The sequence below is a fragment of the Podarcis erhardii genome, assembly GCF_964252035.2.
Source record: "Podarcis erhardii genome assembly, chromosome: 5".
In the NCBI taxonomy this organism is placed as follows: Eukaryota; Metazoa; Chordata; class Lepidosauria; order Squamata; family Lacertidae; genus Podarcis; species Podarcis erhardii.
Genome location: NC_138509.1, coordinates 19,616,691 through 19,641,394, shown reverse-complemented (window position 1 = coordinate 19,641,394; position 24,704 = coordinate 19,616,691). Strand labels below are relative to the sequence as shown.

General features: G+C 43.9%; 1 protein-coding gene across 3 annotated transcripts in view; it reads right to left on the bottom strand.

Moving 5' to 3' along the window:
* Positions 1-18,167, bottom strand: part of ANXA11 (annexin A11) — a 35,786-nt gene extending 17,619 nt beyond the window's left edge. Inside the window, exons 1-3 of one of the 3 annotated variants that reach the window (XM_081864345.1) lie at positions 13,478-13,516; positions 13,323-13,429; positions 1,692-1,752 (exon numbers count right to left, since the gene is read on the bottom strand). In XM_081864345.1, coding sequence (XP_081720471.1) covers positions 1,692-1,752; positions 13,323-13,352 — 91 coding nt within the window. In that variant the 5' untranslated portion in view covers positions 13,353-13,429; positions 13,478-13,516. Of the gene's footprint in view, positions 1-1,691; positions 1,753-13,322; positions 13,517-18,007 lie in introns of those variants that run through there. The other 2 variants (XM_081864347.1, XM_081864346.1) reach the window with 2 other exon arrangements.
* Positions 18,168-24,704: the final 6,537 nt, after the last annotated feature.

Genomic DNA, 24,704 nt, shown 5'->3' with positions numbered 1-24,704 from the left:
GGAGCAAAGCGGGAGAGGAGCTGTCCTGTCCGGTTGGTTCCTTTAAAGCAAGCAGGCTCTCTGTCCCTCTCTCCTCCCCACTCAGCTCGCTAAATAGCAGCAAAGTTTTTCAGCTCGCTAAGCCGGTGATGAGCGGGGAGGAGGGAGAAAAGCAGAGCCTGCTTGCTTTAAAGGAGCAAAGTGGGAGAGGAGAGGAGCCTTCTCCCCTTATACCCCTCTTCTTCATTATTAGCAGCATCCTTCTCCTTGTCCCTTGAGAGCTTTTCCTTCCCTCCCCACTTAAAACGTGGTTACAAAGCACGAATCCACATGGATCCTCAGGATTTTTGCACTGGGTCACCCCAAATTCACCATCAGATCACATAACATGTCCATGGCTACATCTTGCACCAAAAAAATCACGCACCCACTGTTGCCTGGGGCCGCAATGGTGCAAAAACGTGGTTACAAAGCACGGATCCACATGGATCCTCAGGATTTTTGCATTGGGCTACTCCAAACTCACTGTCAGATCATATGTCTGTGGCCACAGCATGAACCACAAAAATCATACATCCACTGTTTCGTTTAGAATATTTTTTTTTCTTGTTTTCCTCCTCTAAAAACTATGTGTGTGTTATGGTCGGGTGCGTGTTATAGAGCGAAAAATACGGTACTTACAAATGAGAACAAAGACAAAGTTACAATAGTTTCAGAGTTCTCAGTAAAATCCGCATCTCAAAGACAGCAGGAATCTTCATCACCAAGACACACAGGCAGGACAACTGTTAGCAAGGTGGCAACTAACAGACGGGCGGATTGCGGATTTCTTAGGATCTTTATTTCTAAATCTCACTTGGAAACAGAACTCAGATCCAACCAAAATTTTTGATTATGTTTAAATTCACCAATGGTCAGCTAATTGACTAATAATTTTAACTTGTGACAGCTGAGTTCATTAGTTCCCAGGACTTTGGATCAAAGAGTTCCTCCCTTCTTCAGATACTCAGCAGATGCACATTCCCAGAGTGATTAGGGTTGATAACAAGGCTGTTTGGGTGTGAATGAGTTAGGTACCAGGTGTCAGAAGGCCACTTCTCAACCTGGAGAAGTTTCTTCCTGAGATAAGCAACTTCACACATTTGGAGACTGTTAGCCTGCAGTGTTAAAGCAACAAAACCCATTTCCCATAAATCTTATGGCTTTTGACTTCCCAAAATACTTTGCTTCTCACTTTACCAAAGTTTGGATCTACTGAAATTTCCCAACTTCACTACAGCTATGCTAAAACCATGCGTGCATTTCAAAGGCTAATAAACGGCCGTCAAATAGATTTGTTTGCAAAACATGCAGCGTATAAATAACAGACACTAGAGCAAAGTACATGGCAGGAGGAAGGGGCTCTTCCTTCCTTCTAACAATGTAAGAGAGAACAGGTGATAACAGCAGGGAATGTAAACTATATCTTCATAGGAAGCTCTATGCAGCTGCTGCGTACAAGAGTCAGACCAGTGGTCTATTAGCCACAGTTCTGTCTACTCTGGCAATAGCTCTCCCCGGCCTCTTGAGCTCTACAAACCGGAGATCCTTTCAAGTGAATATGCTGGTGACTGAATCCAAGGTTATTTGCACTACTCCTCTGGTTTGCACCCTTCTATTATCCAATTCCTGCCAGGTTACTATGATTCTTAAATGAAATACAGTAAGCTTACCTGGAGCAGCAGGTGGATAACTACCGGCAGGAGGATACCCGGGATAACTCATTCTGCAGGACTGCAAAAAGAAGAAGAACGATGATTTAATACACTGCAAAGTGTTAATTGCATATTTTATTTATATCAGTTGGTAGAGCATGAGGCTCTTAATCTTAAGGTCATAGGTTCAAGCCCCACATTGGGCAAAATATTCCTGTATTGCAGAGGGTTGGACTAGATGACTCCCATGGTCTCTTTCAACTCTACAATTCTATGATTCTATATTCTGAATGCCAGTTGCTGGAAAGAAGGCAGTTGTGCTCAGATCCTGCTTGCAGTTTCCAAAAAGGCACCTGGTTTGCCACTCTGAGAACAGGATGCTGGCCTATATGAGCCACTGGCCTGATCCTCCAGGCTCTCTGTACATTCTTACATATGCAACACACAGCAGCTTAAAACTAAAGCAGCTGGGATTGTTTTGAACTTTGGGGATTTTACCATCAAATTTAGCTTCGTTTTGCCTTTCTTCCACGAAGCTCTGCCCATCCTCACCCATTATCCTCAAAATCATTCTTTGTGGTAGGTTACACTGAGAGATGGCGAGTGGCTCAAAGTAGGAACTGTGGCCAAACGAAGGGTCTTTTCGTCAAATTCTAGCCACTACTAGCCACTATTTCTCATTACATCATGTTGTGCATTTTTATAGTTTTGATGCCACTATCACTGAGATGAATTGTGACCTCATGATCCTGGCAATCTCAGGAGATCCTGCCATCCAAAACTGTATGAGATCTAGATTTAGGAAACCGCCAAGCACTGTAGCTACGGGACTTTTTCATATGATTGCAATCACAGGTAAAATAAGGACACTTTAGTGGTTTTTTATCCTCAGGCTGGAAACTGGTGCACCTTTTTAATGACACAGCTGCAGATGTGTACTTATTAATCTCAGAATCAGAGAACTGTAGAATTGGAAGGGACACCAAAGGTCATCTAGTCTAACCCCCTGCAATGCATGTTCACACACTGAACATGCATTGTTCGCTCAAGCAACATGTTCACAAAGTGGGGAAGCAGCAGCCAATCAAACACAAGTGATATGCTGCATGTGTATGCTGCAAGCACATTTTTTCCTTATCTGCCCATATAAAACACTTTAAATATGCATGTTGCAGATTAAATTTCTAAAGCAGGTCCTGCTTTGTCTTCAGCTTCCCTGCCCTCCACCCCCCCCTAAATAATACTCCCAGGGTGGTTCCCCCAGAATCAGGCTGTTAGACAAGCTCTCCTATGCACAAGCAGTTCTTTCGCCCTAGTAAAAACGTAAAGCCACTTCCTTTATTTTAAGCTACATTTATAACTTCTACTTTTCAAAGCAAATGTTTTCAAATGAGAGCTAACAAGAACTCAAACACATTACTTTGGCGTGAAACGAAGCTAACTGAAAAGACATCAATGGAACCTACTATTACTTTTTAGTAACAACCAGTAAAAAGAGGGGAGCCTTCTCCAGATGTGGCACACAAACATCTGCCCCATTACGGACAAATCCAGGAGAGCAAGTTTTTGATGTTATACTTAGATCCCTCTGCCTCTAGAACTGTAAAGCTCTTTTTTAAAAAAATACAGCCATAATAGGCTCATTCATTCCTACCAGCCACCAAATGCCAGCAAGTAAAGACGGAACAAGGGGCACAAGCGAAGAACTGTGCTGGGAGGCAACACAAGTCAGCAGGCAGAGAAGCTTGTTGATTTAGCTGCCTCCCCGAGGTTGGAATTCATTTCGTCCGTCTGAAGCCAAAGCGCGTTGCTATGCCAACTTTCCCACCCTGTGTTACCTGCAGGAACTATGGCAATACTGTAGGACCACATTCCAGTTAGAACTGTGCTAACCAGAAGCTGCACATGGATAATTTCAGAGGCATTATGAACTAGTGAAACTGGTAAAACACTTATGTTATTCCTATTTTACACACAGATGGAGGAAGATGAAAGAGATTTAGAGGGAAATGGCAGTGCTGGGGAGATGCACCACATGGTCTTTTCCAAGGTTTGAAATTCCTTTAGAATTGCTTCTTCTTCTTCTTTTTTTGCAATTAACTGGGAATGGAATTAAAATGGCTGTTTCACAAAGCACTTTCTGAAACTATGATATCCAGCAATGCCCCTGCCCATGATGAGAATAGTTTTACATAGGTGTTACAGAACTAAGGGCTCATTCACACTTTGGCTGCTTGCCCCCAGGGATATCTTTACTGCTAAATCAGAGCAATTTTCTCCAGACTGATGTTTGCTCCAATTCACTGCTGAAGAGTGGGGTATTTTTTTGGGGGGGGGACTATGGGGCACAGGCAAAACTGCTTGGACTCGTGCCCAGGAAGCACAAGACAAGCCTGAATAGCTCAGTTGGCTGATAATGTGAAGGCTGCAAGTTTGATCCCCGCATGGGACAGCTGCATATTCCTGCATTGCCGGGGTTGGACTAGATGATCCTCAGGGTTCCTTCCAACTCTAGCATTCTATGATTCTATAAGTGGAAAACATATCGGACCCTCTCATCTGAACTGCATGGTTTTATTTAACCAAGGTGCACTGTTACAAATACACTGGCACCAACCATGGTTAATACTGAAAAGGATTGCCCTAATCCAGGGGTCAGCAAACTTTTTCAGCAGGGGGCCGGTCCACTGTCCCTCAGACCTTGTGGGGGACCGGACTATATTTTTTTGGGGGGGGGAATAAACGAATTCCTATGCCCCACAAATAACCCAGAGATGTATTTTAAATAAAAGCACACATTCTACTCATGTAAAAACACCAGGCAGGCCCCACAAATAACCCAGAGATGCATTTTAAATAAAAGCACACATTCTACTCATGTAAAAACATGCTGATTCCCAGACCATCTGCGGGCTAGATTTAGAAGGCAATTGGGCTGGATCTGGCCCCCGGGCCTTAGTTGGCCTACCCATGCCCTAATCTCTTATAGCACATTGCACTCAGCACAGACCAAAAGGGAAAAAAATAGTGTTAACATGCCTCCTCCCTCCTCCTCCAGTGTAATTCAATAACATCAATCCAGAATCCATTTTATGACTGACCAGTCAAGCCAAATGTAGCCCACTAGCAACCTATTAAGGCCTGCCAAGGTACTTAACACCCCCTCCCCATTTTTGCAGTTCTAGGAAGGTAGGAAAACCATGAGGCTTCACTCAGTCCTCACTGGGCTGCCATTCAGAGCCAGCGGGTTGAATTTGATTTGGTGGGGGGCAAAGCCACACAGATCTATGTAAACCGACCACCAGATAATTTGCAGCCTACTATCAGTGTGGGAGGAAACATTGGGAACAAAAGCAAGAGGAAAATAGCCAGTTCTCAACAACAGGATGTTGTACTGGAATTTTTAAGCCTCATGAAGTTTCCAAGGGACGTTTCCACCCATAGCAAGTTAGAGGGAGTTAAGAGAAATGGGGAGCTGAACCACTCAATTTTCCTCTTCCTTCACCAGTTTCCCCAAGACTGAACGAAACGGAGGAGTGAGCCACTGCAACACAAACTAAGGATACGAGATACAACTTATTACTACTACCAGCCAGCACAACTCAAGGCACAATTAAGCTCAACACACCCTACTGACCGACCATGGATGATGGCCCACCAAGTGGCTCGACAAACCTCCTGTTATTGCTGCCAGGGCAGAACTTTAAAAAGAGGAGAGCAGTGAAGCCTCTGGCAGATCATGATGCACAGACGGTGGGCTGCATGAGGCTTGGCTAGTCAGTAGTTGCGCAGGCCTGTAATTAACAGTCGGATTCCCACCATTAAAACACCAGGAACTGAAATTGCTTTGGTTTTGCTTCTGGATTTCTCAAGTTTTCTACTTAACAATCTGAAAGCTCCTTAGGGAGAAATGCCTTAGGGTAGCAGACTCATTCTGCTGTATCTTAGATTTCACGGCCTTTCAAACCGCCCCTCCCCCAACATCCTGCATCTGAAAGAGCGACTCACTTGATCAGGTGAGCTCTAGCCTACTAAAATGTACGCCACAATAACTGTTGCCTTTAAAGCTCTTAGTTGTGATTTTGCTCCTCAGAAAGTTGCGAGTTTGATTCCTGCATCGCAGGACGTGGGACTAGATGACCCCTGGGGGTACCCTCCAACTCTTCCAAGTCTATGAGCACAGTTTAAAACCAAAGTTCTTATACTGTGACATTCTAAAAACCATTCGGAGGTTCTTCCCATCTTAATTCGCTTTGATTTTTAAAGTTATAATAAACTGTTGCAGGGGGGGAAATGACTTAGAACAGGCATAGGCAAACTCCGGCCCTCCAGATGTTTGGGACTACAATTCCCATCATCCCTGACCACTGGTCGTGTTAGCTAGGGATGATGGGAATTGTAGTCCCAAACATCTGGAGGGCTGGAGTTTTCCTATGCCTGACTTAGATTAAACTAACTAAAACTGGAGAATGGAAAGGAAGGAATGGCAGTTGTTCATTCAATCAGGTGCATAAATAGCCACTTGCCGGTAACAAGTAAGAACTGGTTCCAGGAGACAAGCCAAGGAAATATGCACAGCACACATCTAGGCATAAGTGCTGACAGACTAGTCATCTCTGTTGCTAGCAGCAGTTGTGGGCTCATCAGCAAAGCTATCCGTAAATGCAAACCAGGGAACCTGACACCTTGAAACTGTGGCTTTAATTTTTTTATTTTTTTTTAAGCCCTGGCTCTCAGTTTGTAGAGATGAACACTTGTTTCTATACTCGGACCTTTGAGTGCAGCTGGGGCACTGCTCCTACCCAATTTTCTGGTACCACCAAGTGTTTAGAGTGTCGCTATAATCCCCGTAATATTTGCACAATGCCCTTCCCTATGGGAAAGGCAGAAGCAACTCCTCAGAAGCAATTCCTTTCCTGCTTCCTTTTTTCAGCCCCTTTTAAAACCAGGCCCTTCCTCCTTCCTTATTTGATGTATTTTTAAATGACTCAGACTTCCCTCTGTGGCGAGAGCCCTACAATTTGCAAGTTCCTGGTTATCTCCCAGTCGCCATCAACCTTGCAGCAGAGCTGTTCTTATCTGCAGCCTGAGTAAATCCTACCAATGGCTTGCTGCGTGTTTGCCGTCACTGTTATTACCGCAAGTGCGCAACAAGAACAATACGGGGAGCGCCGTGGAGATCCCTGGGCTGCGATGGAATCCTGCATTGCCTGGATTCCCCATTCAAACTGAGGTCGCGAACAAAGTCCACTCCATAGTCCATCTGGGCTGTCGTAAAAGAGGCAAACATGTTGCGCAGCTGCACCCTGTCACCTGCCTCAACTGCAAGTACGCTCCCACCAGGCGCAGGATGCAATAAGCAGTGTTAGAAACTCAGATATATGAGACAATCGCCAAATGGCACCTTAAACCCAGGTTACGGTCGCCACAACGGAATGTGTAGGTGCCTTCTCTCCCCCCCCCCATGGAATTTGTTGTTATTATTATTATTATCATTCACTTTTATACCGCTTTATATTTTAAAGGGAAAAAATCTCAGTGATTCACAACACATTAAAACACCAAATAAAACAAATCCAAGCCTCAGGGAAAATATCCTTCTCTAAGTGACATTTTGCTTTCCCTGTATTTATTTAGCTACTCAATCTACAGAGCTGCACCATAGCAGAAGAACTATTGGAAGCCAGTGGGGTGTAGCGGTTAGAGTGTCGGACTAGGATTAGAGAGTTCAGGGTTCAAATCCCCATTCAGTTATGAAGCTCTCTGGGTGACCTTTGCCCAGCCACAGCCTCTTAACCTAGCTCACGGGGTAACTGTAGGGATTAACTGAGGGGGGGGGCGAACCATGTACCCCTTGGGGAAAAAGGTGGGATAAAAATGCTATAAATGCTATAAGTTTAGGAGATAGATGGCTGTTATCAATCCAGCCAGTGCACCAAAACAGAAACACTTAAGCACTAGAAGAGTTTGGATTGGGATTTGATATCCCGCTTTATCACTACCCAAAGGAGTCTCAAAGCGGCCAACAATCTCCTTTCCCTTCCTCCCCCACAACAAACACTCTGTGAGGTGAGTGGGGCTGAGAGACTTCAGAGAAGTGTGACTAGCCCAAGGTCACCCAGCAGCTGCATGCGGAGGAGTGGATACGCGAACCCGGTCCCCCAGATTATGAGTCTACCGCTCTTAACCACACCACCACACTGGCTCTCTTTACTACAACAATCTTGAGAGTTAGATCCACCAATATGCCGAACCTGACTAGCATCCTCTTTCCTCCTCATGCAAATCCCACAGCCTTCCATGTACAAGCTCAAATGAAATTCTGAATGACAAGGAGGGAGGTTACATCATGTTGTTTCCTGGTTTGCAAGCATGCACAGGCTGTGGAGTGTGCTCTCTCTCTCTCTCTCGTACCGTACCTGCATTGGGTAATATGTTATCAAAGTATCTTAAACAAACAACCCCAAACTCACCAAAGGGCCCCAGGAACCAACTCCAGAAAACAGTATCAGATGGGACTCTGGTGGTATTTTGCAATCCCAGCTAGCAGCCTTACACCACCAGCAGCAGAATTTGGAAAGAGTAAACAACTTGCATTACAAAGGTATTACAAAGGCAGACAATATCAATTTGCAAAGAATATGGGGGGCGGGGCGTTGTTGTTTTTTAAAAAAACCCATCAACTTCTCAGCATGGCAGTAACTCAAACATCCTCTGAAAGCAAAGAGAGAAGAGGGAAATGTTTGTTACGATAACTTGCAGATGGAATGTGCTTTTCCTGCCTTACAATTCTGTAAAAAATATATATGCTGCCCACTTAATTGGAACTACTTTTAGTCAATCACTGGTATGCTTTTAAGTTAACCTGGTAACTGATTAAATTTTGCAATACGTACATGAAACAAACCTGAAAAATAGATAGTGGTTTTCCTAGAGAAAGTTACTCTCAGCTCCTACTGCCATTATTTTAAAGCAATCCCTAGAGCATGTGTTCTGCTTGCTCCCTTAAAAATATAAGCGCAGATGACACAATATTGACAAAGGGCAAGTACAAATACACAGAGCAGGAGGACAAGCTACCCAAATATAGGAAGAACTATTAGAACATCTTGCATTTGGCGTGGTCTGTTCATACACACTCTACAGCTTTCCTCCTTTTCCATGCAGTTTCAAACAAGACAAGCCCCTGCAGCCAGCCAGCCAACTCTGCATTCAGCTGTCAGCTGAGAAATATTCAGGCCCACCCAAAGGAGAAAATTATATTTAGGAGCTGCAGAGCCAGGCAAGCAACTTTGGATAGGAACCACCCACATTGCCAGCTGAACAAGGAAGAAACCCAACATGTGGGGTCACCCTGTCAAAAACCATCCATAGCACAGCCTAATGTAATATTTTGACATTGCAGCTGTAAATGTGGCCCTAGGTCACAAAAGTGAAGTTTAAATTGAAAGAACTCCACCAAGTTCAGTGGCATGCGACATAAAACTGAAGTGCTTTTGCTTAGTTTCTGAATGAAGTTGAACCTGCCTCTTTCATGTTCTCCATTTGAAAACAATGAGTTTTTCCAGGCAGCCAGGGGCACTCACACCACAAATTTTCTAATCCACCATATCCTGTTCTTGAGCTACAAATGTTAGCACCTAACAATGATGCACATGAAGATGGCCACACATTAGAAGCAGAGCTATTTTTCTAGGGAAAAAGAGGTGCTGGAACTCAACATGAACGCCTCTTGTTCTCTTATCATGGCAATGGTGCCCACCTGAAAGGTGCCAGAACTGAGTTCTGAAGAGTCCTGGCTGAAAAAAAGACCTGCCTTTAAGCTTCAGAAAGATCCAACTGTATCACACAGAAACCTTAAAAGTCACATGAGACGCCTTTGTAACATATTATATATTAGTTTGTGACTCTTGACTAATCTAAGGAAGCATTGTCTCCTGCAGCCTCGAACTCTGCTTTATGACATGCCTGTTATGAGTGATAAGGCAGCAATTCTTTTTATCAGCATTTCCTTTGGGTGCATTTGACCTTTCCAAGATGCAACTATTTAAACAGACCCAATCCAGCTAACACAGAGAGGTTTTCTTATGTGATACACTCGCGCTGTTCCTGCAAGTTGCTGTCAATCATGGACAAAAGAAAACGGGTGAAACATCTGTAAATGAACACTCCAGTTTATGTGGCTTTTACAAACTGACTGAATCAAGAAATGGTTTGGAGCTCTACATGTATTGTTTCACTGGTTTAAGAACTCTTTATCAGATGGAAATCTCATAGCTATCACCAGGAAGTTGTTGCTAGATTGCAAATGATATTCTGAAGTGTTGCCCGTGAATTACTAATCTAGAAGTTGCAAGGCGGTTTTTTAAATTCAAGTGTGGCACATTTTAGCATTTCACTGGAATAGAGCACCACCTTCTGCAATTCTACTCTTAATTCACAGGAAACCCAGATGAAACCTTGTCTGATCAGATACTTCTCAGACTTCTCAATGTCCTGGGGCATTTGGAAGTTTTAATCCATTTCCATCTCATCAATTCATTTCCCCGTGCTGAAAGATTAGAGATGTGGACAAAAATATCACCAAGGGAGCCCACATCCCTACAGCCATTCCACATGCTGAGACACTGTATATATAACTAAACCCAACGTGCGCCATAATTTGGCTGAAGTACTTTGATCAATTGAAGAGAGAACGGAGACTTGCACACTGTGAGGAACTGAAATGTTCTGAGGCATCTTAAATATCCAAAGGGAAAACAGTCTTTTGAAACTCTGGGGGAAACTTGGTTTCGAAAGATTGGAATTGCACATGATCATGCATACCATGCTGCCAAATCACATTAATTCTCTCTCTTACTTCCTTAGATTGCCACTGGGTTCAAATCAAGCAACTATAAGCACAAGTAAAGTAAAGTAAAGCTTTCTCAAAGTAAAGCTTCTTCACAACTACAGAAGAACGCTATGGGCCTCACTAATAAGTATTAGTGCACCAAATTATATTCAACTATATAAACAGTAACAAAGAATTACCCGGAACCATTTGCCACTGCATATTCCTATTGGATTTAATAGTGACCAGTGTACCAACAGCAAGATGATTATCCCCCAAATGCTTTTTAAATTATACCTTTCCCAATGAAATATCTAAAGTTTACAAGGTAGTAGACCCTCCCACAATATTCAAGAGCAAGGCAGATTATATTATGCTTGCTGTTCTTTTGAATGTTTTCTGGGCTCCTGCTGCCACACTCCATCATAAGACTCTTGTTAGATCAAGATGTGGGTGACTTGAACACCAGCCAAAAAAAATAAAAATAAAATCCTGTTCCTCATCCCATTGCCTTGCATTATTTTGTACCATCTAGTCATCTAGTGGTGCTTAGCTCAAAAGCTTGCATAATAACGATGTGACTTAACTGGTTGTTTTAATGAAGGTACTGGCCCAATATGATTTTTTTCCTGTGAGTCAACATAACTACTTTGACCCGTTTTTAAAAAGTATTGTATCAGTTAACATGGTTGTGGTTTTTTTAAAAAAAGGCAGCAGATTAATTTTTCATAACTTTAGCAGTTTCATTTAATCTTTTAAAATAAATAATAAAAGAGAATACTTCTCCCCAAAAGGAAAATAGGTCATGAGTGGGATTTATAAATTTACATCAGAAAACAATTAAAGAGTGAATCACAGGACTCTGGCAAATACACGGCTGAATGAACTTCTTTAAATTGGACAGCCGAGGCATATTTATATACCCCAAAGAAGCACAAAGTTTCTCAATTTATATGTGAGAACTTGCTTGCTGAAGGATAAATAAGGTCTTTCCCTCAAAGCCTGCAGTGTAAATAGAGGCCTACAGTTTTTACAACCATGGGGTTTTGGGTTTGTTTTTTTTACCTAGCAGCATTAATAAAGCCACTGTTTCTATACTGCAGAGTTCCCCTGTTTAGTTTTCGTACAGATGATTGTAGGATTTCATGCCATGTCCACCAATATAAATATACATTTGGGTCAGGGGGTGGAGTGGTGCTCCATGGAATCAGTAGGGCAGAAGCCAAGGGAGACAAGAAGTGGATAGAGCCAGAGTCAGCCCTGGATCTAATGAAAGTACAACAGCAGGCAGGTGAAGGCTGGCTGAGGGTGGTGCAATGGATCCCAGCCTTCACTGGGGCAGGATGAGACTTTTTCAATATGTAGGATGCAGAACTTAAGAAATTAGTTACCAGAAGATGTTGTGATGGTTACCACCTTACACAGCTCTCAAAGGGGCTTAACCTGCTGGATCAGGTCAATGCCCATCTAGCAGGGCATAGCATGGGTAGCCAGTGTCTGGGGCTGTGCAAAGGGGCAGGGGTCGTTGGAAGGGAAATGGACAGAGTACGTATGTGTATTCAACTGCCTAACAGCGTCCGTGTCACCCAGGAGATTGCCGCCGCAGAGATAAGAGTCATTCCGTTGTCTGGAGAGGTCACTTCCTGCTTCGTATGGAGAAGCTGTTTTCAACGGAGCCCAGCAACAGAAGCATGCAGCAGTATTGAGGAAGCACCAGGTGCTGAAATTTTGCACCTGGGGCAACCGCCCCTGCTCCTTGTTCATGGCCATCACTGCCTTCTGTGAGAGCAAAGCCTGCATTTTAACGTAGGCAAAATCACGGAGAATAAGGGTGTCAATGGCAACTAGTCATGGAGGCTTCCTATATATGATGTAGTGCAGGCTGCTCCGAGCCCCAGCCATGCTAGTTTCAAGGATACTCCATACCACTCCCAGCTTCCCACCCATTTTCCTTTTCCTCCCTATCAGTCAGCATTATGCGGTCAATGAGAATTAATCCGTTTCGGGTTCCCGCCCCCCTCCATTTTTTGCTCAAGGTTTTTAAAGTACTACTGTAAATACTGGTGTTCCCAGTGCTATTCTTATAGAAAAAGAGGTGCTGGAACTCACCATAAACACCTCCCTCGTTCTCTAAGAATGGCAATGGCGCCCACCTGAGAGGTGGCGGCACTGAGTTCCGGTGATTTCCAGGTAAAGAAGCCCAGGGAGGAGGGGTTTCTTAATTCTGCTGCCTTCTCTCTCTTACTTCCTTAGATTGCCACTGGGTTCAAATCAAGCAAACTATAAGCACAAGCAAAGTCTCAGTCACCAAATCATAGTTTGGCCATTATGTACTAACCAATCCAGAGTGCCCCTCTAATGCTTTCCAGGATTTTCTCTATAGAGGAAGGTTCCTCAGTAGATGGATCCATCCAAAAAGGTTTCCAGAAGGTATGAAATTTGAAAACCATTAATTTAACTGTATCCCTGGAATGGCAAATCTATGTTTTCAGGGTCTGAACTATACTAACTTGGGAGCCAGAGTATATTTTGCTATACAAACTGACCTTTCTTCACAGCTGGCAAGGAAGTTGGTGCCATCTTAAGGGCTTCAAAACTCTACAGAATTAGATTTACAATCCAAATTTAACCTAAAACGTTGGATTCGCTCTTTTGGGAACCATTTTCTTACAAGCCAAAAGCACAGGCAAACTCTCTGCCACATCTTGATTTTGTCAGAGCTGCTTGTTCCAGCCCAAGGATCGCCATTTGGCCAACTACACTGATCTTCAACACCTGAAGACTTTCCCCATTACTTTAACAAACCTCTTCCATACCTCCCTCGTGCTCCTCCAAATCCCATCCATTGTATTTACATCCTTCTTGAACTGGGGTGGTAAGAAAGTTCATGAGAAGAGCTCCCATCAGCAGTGGAGTTCCTGGCCAGTTCCTGCAGCGCTTGTCCCATTTTAAGAAGCTGCATGTTGCTGGCTGGGCTTGATGGGAGATGTGATCCCATAAAAATGCAGGGCACCCAGTTGGGGAAGGTTGCCACACACTGTGCTGGGCTGTTATGGTTTCCATGACAGCCAGCAGTGAAGTCACAAGTCAATTATTCTAGAAGGAAAGCAGAAACTGCTACTGAGCACTTAAAGCTGTAATGCACAAAGAAACATGTGGGAGTTAATGAGGAAGAAAGGGCAATGAAACAAAGCAGCCCTTGGTTAATGAAGTTTTCTTCCCACATCCCTCTTCCTGAAGTTCGGAGGCCTACAACAATAAAACCTGTCCAGTTTTTTGAATTCACAGTCAAAAAATTCCCTGCCTGATCATTGATTTGATGCACAGAATTTAATGCATTTACCCTAGGTGCAACTCGAGAGGTTTTCTTGTACAGGTCCCACTGAAATGAAGAGGACTTGCATGAGCACAGTCATTTCAATGGGTTGTTTGCAGTTCAACCTCCTGCTAGACTGGAGCCAGTGTTTATTAATTTGTGTGTATGTGGATTTTGGGTCCATAAAAATCCCCAAACAAGCTTGGGCTGCTTCACCCTATGAGGCAAGATAGGCTCAGGATAATACGGGATAGCTAGCAACCACCACTGCATGAAACCCTCCCCTCCAAAAAAATTCATTCTCTGGCCTGTTTTACTAGAGCAGAGTTGTGTTTCTGCATATATTTTTATACAAAACTTAGTGGTCATAATTAATACAACCTATTGGCTATTCAATACTACAAAATGTACATTCCTATTTTTAGTTTGGCCTCGTTACCACCCTGTTCTGCATTTGCATTTCCCTGCCCAGCAGCTGAGGGATGGAAGCCAAGAGATTGGAATTTGTCCGAAACTGAGCAAGGAACTGACTTAAAGCTCCAAGGCCCAAACTGAGGCCACACCGATTCCTTTTTCCAGACCTCCACATGCTGAAACCAAGGTCTAAACCAGACATGAAGGGGCCAGACACACTTCCTGGCCTCTCTGCCCAGTTCACGCATAGCACCCGGGTGGAGAAGGTGGCAACTCTTACCACAAATGTTGCGCATGGGCGAAGGCAGCTGAACCCTGTCTCTACCCCAGTACATTCTTCATTTTTAATCCCATTTTTAATCGCTACTCCAGCTGGGATAGAAGCACCCGTAGCAACGGAGTATGGCGAGGTAAGGCAGGGTGGGGGGAACAGGGTTCAGTTGCCAACACGCAAATTCTGTGGTAACAATTGCCTCACTTTATGCCCACTTGATCAGGGGAGACACAAATGGCCACCCTTTGCCACGGCAAGTTCACACCACAGCTCAAAAGGGTTGGGTGGCAGTACATAAAAAATTAAAACAGTGCGCGGGGAAAAGAGGATCTGGTGTTATACTGGCTGGTTCTGCCAAGCCTGTTGATTTGCGCAGGCTGAAATCTAAATGAGAATGAACAGCCATTGCAGATATCCATCCCATCGCTCTAGACTTGAGAGATCTACAAAGTGAACCGGTATAATTATCCCCTACATTGCAGATAGGGAAGTGAAAAAATCAAAAGACAGTGGCTTGGAGCCATCAAATGTGTTTCTCCGCGATGTGTACTGGTAATTTGAACCAGGGGATTCCCACATCTTACGCTCTGGGCAGAGCTACATATGATTTTGGCATAAGAACATTCCTAACCCCATTCCCAACCAGGAATTGGGGGTTGGGGATGGGACTTGCGGAGCAGAGGGGTCAGCAGGCTGAAATGAGAGACTTATCTCTCTTGTACCTGCTGCCAGTTCTCCCCTACAAATGTTCTTTGAAGTCTGATCTCAACTGGCCTTGCTCCAGTTTAAGAGCCCACCTGGGGGGAAATGAACTGAAAGCTGCTTGGAGTCATTGGCAGGGAGGAGGGTTAAGCACCCCACCCCTATCCACTAGCATATTACAAAAGCATTATGGGATATGCTAGAGCAGCAACATAGCATTTCAGTCACTACAGTAGCTTTCAGGCAGGTCTACCAACAAGACACACATCCCAAAATAATCCTGGGAGCAAAATAATCCTGTGCAGGAGCCCCTAAACCAGAATCCTCTGCAACAAACAACCAGAAACAGGATCCCAGAAACAGCAATGTTATTAGGAACAACTATAGAAGATAAAGAGACAGAACATTCTTTGTTGTCAGTTCAGACACAGGAAGGGAAAGCAAACAACACTGCCACATTTGGGAAACAAGGGAAAGTATCGCAGACCACAAATCCACACATATCACTACGCATTTCTAGTATTTATTATTACTCATCCTTCACCCTAAGGTCTCGGGGCAGGTAACAATGACAACATAATATGGAATTCAGTCTTAAGCAACTTAAAATTACAGAAATAAGCTAGGCCTTAAAAATCTGCATCACGCATGTCTAGAAATTATTGTGTGGTACCTAGCACACTTCATAAAAAATATTATAGCGTTCCAACTGTGCAAAGCATTTTACAATCCACAGAAGGCAAGGTGTACAACTTCATGTAAAATTAAAAAAGATCTCTACTGAGACAACTCATGGTTCCACACCCTGTATATATTATGTACAAATAAGCAAATTTTCATAGAGCTGCTTATCTAACAATTTGGTCTGCCTCCGTTAGTCATAGGGAAGATGCTATGTAGGGCACCGAATTCCTCCTCACATCCCAGGTTTGAGATTTCACCAAGCACTGCCCATCTGCTTGCAGGTATTTGTTTTCGAGGTCTTCGACCTTAACCTTAAGCCCACGGGATGTACCTAGTCTGACAAGAGCAGGCTATCCCTATGTACAAGTGGTGCAGAGAAGCAATTAAAGTTTCATTCTAGGACTGGAGAGACTCAGATTCAAATCTCCATTCAGGCATGGAACTTGCAAGGAAGTTTTGAGCACGTCATTCATTTGCCTCACAGGTTTGTTGTTAAGATACTATGGAGGAAAGAGATGAACCATGTATGTTGCTTTGGGGGATGGAAGAAGTATAAATAAATAACAGAATAAATAAGTAAATAACTTCTGTCCTGCACTTGAGGGCTGCTGTGATGGGCCAGGATACAGGGGGCAAAAATTGCAGGTGTTAATTACAGCATTACTGAAATCATGTACTTGAAGCACTTTAAAGGCCAGAAATAAACAACATAAATGCAGCTATTATAAGGGCCCAGTAGAAATTATTTAGTTTCACAATGCCAAGGCACTTTACAAGGCAACAACACACAAGATCAAAAAGAAAAGTCCCTGCCCCAAGGAGCTTCTAATCTAAAATTTGCCTGGTTGTTTTTTTAAAAAAAAGAAAACAAGTAAAGGCAGCTGTTAAGAATTCATTAAGAGAAGACATCGAGTATACATTTAAGGAATAGGAATAGGAATAATAATAATAATAATAATAATAATAATAATAATAATGGTGGGCTCTCCTTCCTTGGAGGTTTTTAAGCAGAAGTTGGATGACAATATGTTATGTCAGTTGAGATTCCTGCATTGCAGGGGGTAGGACTAGATCAGTGTTTCCCAACCTTGGATCTTCAGCTGTTTTTGGACTACAACTCCCATCATCCCTAGCTAGCAAGACCGGTGGTCAGGGATGCTGGGGATTATAGTCTGAAAACATCTGGAGACCCAGGGTTGGGAAACACAGGACTAGATGACCCTCATAGTCCCAACTCCATGATTCTATTATTCTATGCTGTGAAGCAGAAAAGCTTACATGAGTAGAGCATGCCATTTTAGGGAGTGAAGCTTATTTTTTGCCATTTTCTTCTGCGAGGGGTCTTGAAAATATGTCTGAGGAATTCAAATCTGCTGTTATTTTTGTGTTTGGACAACATTTAGCTTGGTTAGTCTATGTCTGATGAAGAAGCACATGAACTTGCTTTCGGAAAACCATTTTAATTCTACCTTCTGAAAACATCAGGTAACACTAAATAATAAATATTAATATATTACACAACTACTAGCACTTGGCCATCCTTTTTAACGATTTCTATGCGATTTTACACTGGTGTTACCCACCAAACATCCTATTAAATCCTTTGAATTCCCAAGTCACGTTACAACTTTTGAGCACCCCTCAAGTTTTGAAAGCTGTAAGTTGGAAAAGTCACCCCGCCCTGTTGCAGAGCAAGGCCCTGACCCAACAAGGAGCAGCAAGCCCGAGGCTCCCGCTCTTCCTCGACCCAACCCAGCACCTCCGCCCTTGGCGGGCAGAGAAGGAAGACTTGCAAGCCATGTTTGCACTTGAGAAGGGAGGGCAGCAAGGAAGGAGCCCTCCCCGCAAACCCAGTTTACGTCGGGGCGACCTAAGAGAGGAAGGGCACCAGCTTCCCTGAGATTCAGGCCCCCTTGAATTAAGAGGGGCCGCTTCCCAACCTGCTATAGGTGTGTGGCAGGGAGTCCCCCGCCTTGCTGGCTTCAGGCGGAGCAAGGCCCGCCTCGCCCGGGGCTCCGTTTCCAGCAGAGACGCGCCCGATGCCCGCCAGCGCCCGCAGCAGCCGGGCACGAAGGCGCAGCTGCGGCCTCCCCCTGGTGCAACCCTCTCACCTGGCAGGTAAGCCCCCAGGAAGGCTGTCAAGGAAGGTCCAGGGAACGCCCAAGCGCTGCGTGTGCTCCCCTTGCTTTCTCAGCCGTGCTCTGCTCGCCTAACTCTTCCGAGAAGGAAGAAAATAACTGAAGAGCCCAGAAGAGGAGGAGGAGGAGGAGGAGCTGAACTTTCTCCTCCTTCCTCCTCCTCCTGGGCCCTCCCATTTGGTGGCGGCAGCTGCAGCAACAACAGCGTCGGGTTTCACGCTGCAAACCTTTTCGGGTGGAACAAATGACAGGTCTGCTGAGTAACCGCTCTGCCCATGAAAGAAAACTCTCATACACACGTGCACCTCCTCTTGCTAAAGCCCCGCCACGCCCGCGCTCGATTCGGAATATTTAGCTCAGGCGATTCTTAAGTCCGCTTCTGTTACCAACGGGTCATTCCACGTCAAGTGATCCGGTTTTTTTTAACCTCGTGTCATCGTGTCCAGTTTTCTTAATATTTTGCACACTTATAGAATGACCAAAGCCTTGCCAACAAAGGTCCGTATAGTAAAAGCTATGGTTTTCCCAGTAGTGATGTATGGAAGTGAGAGCTGGACCATAAAGAAGGCTGATCGCCGAAGAATTGCTGTTTTTGAATTATGGTGCTGGAGGAGACTCTTGAGAGTCCCATGGACAGCAAGAAGATCAAACCTATCCATTCTTAAGGAAATCAGCCCTGAGTGCTCACTGGAAGGACAGATCCTGAAGCTGAGGCTCCAATACTTTGGCCACCTTATGAGAAGAGAAGACTCCCTGGAAAAGACCCTGATGTTGGGAAAGATGCAGGGCAGAAGGAGAAGGGGACGACAGAGGACAAGATGGTTGGATAGTGTTCTCGAAGCTACCAGCATAAGTTTGACCAAACTGCGGGAGGCAATGGAAGACAGGAGTGCCTGGCGTACTCTGGTCCATGGGGTCACGAAGAGTTGGACACGAATAAACGACTAAACAACAACAGAATGACCAAAACTAAGTTTAAATCTTCTTGTTGTTTAGTCATGTCCGACTCTTCGTGACCCCATGGACCAGGCACTCCTATCTTCCACTGCCTCCCGCAGTTAAGTTTAAATCTAACACTCAGCAATTTGGGAATTCCCTTGCCAGAGCCAATTGTATGGATCTGTCCCAGAGAAGACACCCATTCACACCGCACCAGGCAGCTAACTGGGAACTTTAAAAGTGTGCTGCACATTCCCCGGGGGGGGGGGGCGAGGGGAGGGAATACGACTAAGGCATGTCCATTAGAGTCCTTCAGCACAACAACATCTCTTTCTACTTAACGATGTAACAATGCTGAAATAAACAGCACCTTCCTTAAACCAATCCTGTTCATTAAAAGACAAATCCTACCAAAAGTAGTGACATCTGTTATTAGCTCAGAGCAAGTACCTTGTGTTAATGTTCATGTGCCTCTGTGTCACAACAGAAGTTGTGTCATCCAGAAGGTTGGAGCTTATTTCCAAAGCAACAGGCAAATCACACTCCAAGGAAACTGGTATGACACACACGCCCTTTCATTGGTCTCACTTTTTTACATAGTTTTTAAAAAGTATATTTTGTTTCTACAATCATTACTTCAGTTATTACATTTATATACCACACTATAACCATAGTTCTGAGTGGTTCTCACATTCAGTTAAAAAACAAAAAGAAAGTGTTCATACAAACACTGAAATAAAGATAAAATCCACCATAATACTCAAAAAACCAATACGACAAGGATTAAAAATATCGGTACTCCATCTTAAATCCAAAGTCTTGGTAAAACGTTAACTTTTTTTTTTACTTACTTCCTAAAGGACCATAGATGAATTTGCCTTATTGGCAGGTTCCAAACAGGGGTGCCTCTACCCAGAAGGCTCTGCACCTTGTAACTGCCACCCACTATACTACTAACAGCGTGCAAAGGGTTGGATGTGGAATACAGTGGTACCTCGAGTTAAGAACTTAATTCATTCCGGAGGTGCGTTCTTAACCTGAAACTGTTCTTAACCTGAGGTACCACTTTAGCTAACGGGGCCTCCCGCTGCCACCTCATCCTGAAGCAAAGTTCTTAACCCGAGGTAATATTTCTGGGTTAGCGGAGTCTGTAACCTGAAGAGTCTGTAACCCTAGGTACCACTGTATATGGGAAGAGATATTTACAGTGGTACCTCAGGTTAAGTACTTAATTCGTTCCAGAGGTCCATTCTTAACCTGAAACTGTTCTTAACCTGAAGCACCACTTCAGCTAATGGGACCTCCTGCTGCTACCGTCCTGTCGGAGCATGATTTCTGTTCTCATCCTGAAGCAAAGTTCTTAACCTGAGGTACTATTTTTGGGTTAGTGGAGTCTGTAACCTGAAGCGTATGTAACCTGAAGCATATGTAACCCGAGGTACCACTGTATTTGGGTTAGCAAAACCATGTAGGGGTTTAAAGGTCAAAAACAGCACTTATGAGTCCAGAAACAAGCAGACAGAAAATGTGGTTCTTTCACATGGTCTTAGCAGGCAGCACCTGTTAAAATTCTGGCTACTGCATTTTGAGTCAGCTGATGTCCAAACTGTGTTCAAAAGCAGTTCCAACACAGCATATATTATGGGGAAAGGGCTTCTGCCAATTCTGCCATAGCAGTGCAAGGAGTAAAGTTCCTGAGCTCTGCTGGCAGAGAGCCTTTGCCCACTTTTATTTACAATCTATATGGTGGGAAGGGTGGGGTGTCTAGTAGCAGGAACCAGGGACTTTAAAAGCTGAGAAAAAATTGAGCACAGGCATGATTAGGTGGAGAAATTGCGGACAAAGCAGTAAGTGGACAGAAGGGCATGAGAAGAGGCTTAAAATGAAACTCCTGGACACAGGCCTGGGCAGTCTCCATGGGGGTCCTGGGCTGCCCAGACAACAAAAGCCCCCTGTTGGCCCCACTGATGTGGTCCAAAGGAAAGCACAGCAATACATTTGGCACCAGCTTGGCTGCAGGAGTTGCCGGAAGGAGGCGTACAAGACTCCATCCAACCATCTTAGGGACTCCACTCTGGATTTGTTTAGGGTTTACTTCAGGCAGCTTTATTTTAACGCCCCAGATCCAGTGAAGGAAATGGGAATAGTATGGACCTGCATATGATCCTTCTCCAGTTATAGAGACACCTCCAATTCCCTTTCACAGAATCACTTAGAAGCAGGGCTTTCCCCACCCGGAACTTGCCAGAACTCAGTTCTGGCACCTCTCAGGTGGTCACCATTGTCATTATAAGAGAAGAAGGGAGGCTTCCTCATATCAGCTCAGGCCATCTAACCCAGGACTGTCCTCTCTGGCTGTTAGCAGCTCTCCAAGGGACCAGACAGAAGCTTTGCCCATCACCTGTTTCCTGATCATTTCAAATGATGCTTTCTTTTGACAATACAAAAGATGTGTTCGCCTGCTTCATTGCAGCCCCTCCCATAGCCATATGGAATTCAGGGTCAGTTTCCTTGAATAAGAGAGTATGGGAATGTCTATTGCAGCTGTAAAGACAATCCTGACTGCTGCCTTGAGCCTCACATTTACCGACTAAGCCAGAACGATGCACATATTTTCAAGGTCTCCAAATCTGCTTTTGCAAGGTGGGTGTGACTTGCAGAAAAGCCTTTGGATTCCAGCTACATTCCAAGTAGCTGGCAATCGAAACAAGACTGAAGGCTTTTGGGGTTTTTTTTGTTCAGCCCAAACAGTTGCTGTTTCTCAAAAGATGACACTTTAAGCCCACCAACAATATTGATGGTAATTTCCTGTCATCTCCAGGTGCTTCTGGTTGGTCCTGATTATTTAATTATTTACTTTAATAGCATAGCCTTTCTTTATAAAAGCAAACAACGCTGTTTACAACAAACGTGTGAGTGCTGGGCAGGTGTTTGCAGGCCCTGATGGACTGGATGTGGGCAAACACATTCAAGCTGAATCCCGAAAAGACAGGTCTTCTGTGTTCCACGTTCTCAAATCCAGGAGGTTTGAAGGCAGCCTCATCTGGGTGGGGTTGCCCTCCTTTAGAAGGAGCAGTTCTGTAGCTTGGGGGTACTCATGGACCCAGTGTTGTTGCCTGAGGCCCAGGTGGCCTGGGTGGCTATTGCCATCTATGGCTGGTTTGCCAGCTGCAGCAAACTTTTAGATGGAGATGATGTTGTGGCAGATTCCAGATTGGATTGCTGCAATGAGCTCTGTGTGAGACTGCCACCGAAAAAGACTTAGAAATTTCAACCAGTCCAAATGCAGCAGCCAAATTATTGGCTTGGGCTGCCTCCTATAACCTCTGTTCTAAAACAGCTGCATTGGCTGCCAGTTTGTTTCTGGGCCCAATATAAAGTGCTCACGCTGGTGTTTAAACCCCTCAATTACTTCAGCCCCAAATATCTGAAAGACTGTCTCCTTCCCTACAGTTCCACTGAGGTGCTAAGGTCAGCAAAGGGGGAAGTTCTACCTCCTTCAGAGGTCTGGGTGCTGGGTCCACTATACAGTTTTTGGCGGTTGCTAAAGATGCACTTTTTACCCTGGTCTTTTGTGTGTTTTCAAAACCCACCCTGTTCCAATGACTGAAATCTGTTATAACCACTTTTAAATCTAAATTTTTAATTGTTGTATCCTGCGCTGGGAACTGGTGGTGAAAGGTGGGTAAGAAATGTATTATTTTATATTTTTTATATTTATGTGTTTTTTTGCATGTAGAACTTACTGCAGAAATAAGAGTCTGAAAACTAGACCAATATATACACAGCCCTCTTGTGGCATGTAGGAGTTATTTCAGCATACTAAAAACACCTAGAAACTTCTCGCAAATATTTTTGTCTGTACATTCTACATAATTTAGGAACAGTTTCTTTTTTATAATTGCAGTTTCTTTTTTATAATTGCAGGGGGTTGAACTAGATGATCCTCACGGTCCCTTCTAACTCCACGATTCTCTGATTCTCTGTGCAAGCATTCACTGCTATATCATGGTTCCAAAATCAGTGGAGTGGGGGTAAAAGAAAAGGCATGCATCTTAAATGGAGAAAAGTACAATATGGAAGAAAATACAAAATAAATATTTGTCTAGGCTATGCTCCGTTTTCTAGATTTATGTTCTAAATGATAGGGAAGAGGTTTACTCATTTCCTGGTTGCCATGAGTAACCAAGGCAGGAAAGCCTTTGAATATTGGAACACAAAGTGGTTCCTTTCTTTCCCTCTTTCTGCAAAGAACCAAAAAGTTTCTATATACGTATGTTTGGGCAAGTTGGATAGTATACGTTTTTGTAGCTAGTAACTTTTTCCGCTTTAATCTCTTTTTATTATTGATGACTTTCAATTTTTGATCCATTTGTTTTAAAATTTAACATACAAATTTACAGAATCAAATCGGTATCAACTTAAAACCACAAAACATCCTAAAAATGCAACGGATGCAAAACAAGAACACTAGTCACAAACAGCATTCAGCCCAGTAAGAACAGTTTTATGCAGATGGAATAACTGTAACCCACTTACCAAACGAGCATAACATCTTCATACCAGTGTCAGCAGCCACAGAGATTGGAGGGGAATCTCCAGCTTCCTTGTGTGTTGGGCAGTCTTCCTCTCTTAAGTCACAGCTGGGTTGTGCCACAGAATGAATCCTCATGTAATATCCATTAGGTTGCAAGATCAGGACTTGTTGGAGGAGGCGTGAGCCCTAATTCCTCTGGTCATTTTTGGAACATCATCCAGGTGTGACAATAGGTTCTGTGGTCCCAAAGAGGATTCGAATGAAACAGCATATGGCTGTGTCTGTAACATACCACTGGATAGGATGACTCATTCAACACTCTGCTGCCATCGTGTGGAGACTTGCCTGTTGGTTAATTAGTCTAGGGGGAAGGATTTCGGCTGCGTACACACCATACATGTAGAGAGCATTACAGTACAAGCACGTTTCCACACTAAAGTATCCTGGGAACTGTAGTTTGCCCTCCCAGAGTTACAGTTCCCAGCATTCTTAACAAACTACAGTTCCCAGGATTCCTTTGGGGTGCTTTAAATGTATGGTGTGTACGCAGCGTGCGCGCGCGCGCACACACACACACACACACAGCGCCATTCTAAATCTAAACATCTATATCTTCATGTATAATATACTTGCTGGGCATATTGCTGTCCCAACCACCAAAGAGAATTATGAAGATCATCTAAAATTATGTAACTACGGACTGGCCAGTCTAGTGATTTTACTACCGTTACCAACCTGGAAGTACAGTGCAATGAACAAAAAGAGCTCATATTTAGTTTGCTCCAGTTTCCCAACAGAGGGAGCCCTTCATCAAGAGTTTGCAGACAATAGTGTTGGTCAGATAGGAGAAATCCCAAACCTTTTGTTTCACCTGTGCCAATGACTGCAGTTCGGCAACGACTAAAAAAGGGAGAAAAGTTTGTAGCATCAAAGAACACAGAGTGGCTACTCAGCCATTTTGAAGCAGGCAAAAGAAATATCATTAATTTATTGAATGCACATTATGACCCCTGAAATAACCACCACCATTATGTGAATGATAAAGGAACTATGCACACTTTTTTGTGCACACCCTATGTGCAAAGGGAATGTGTGTGCCTGTAAATAAATGATAGACGGAGCTCCAGTCAATCAGTTGATGCTTCCCCCTGAAAAATGTGGCTTTACCCAGTATGGGAATAATACAATAATACA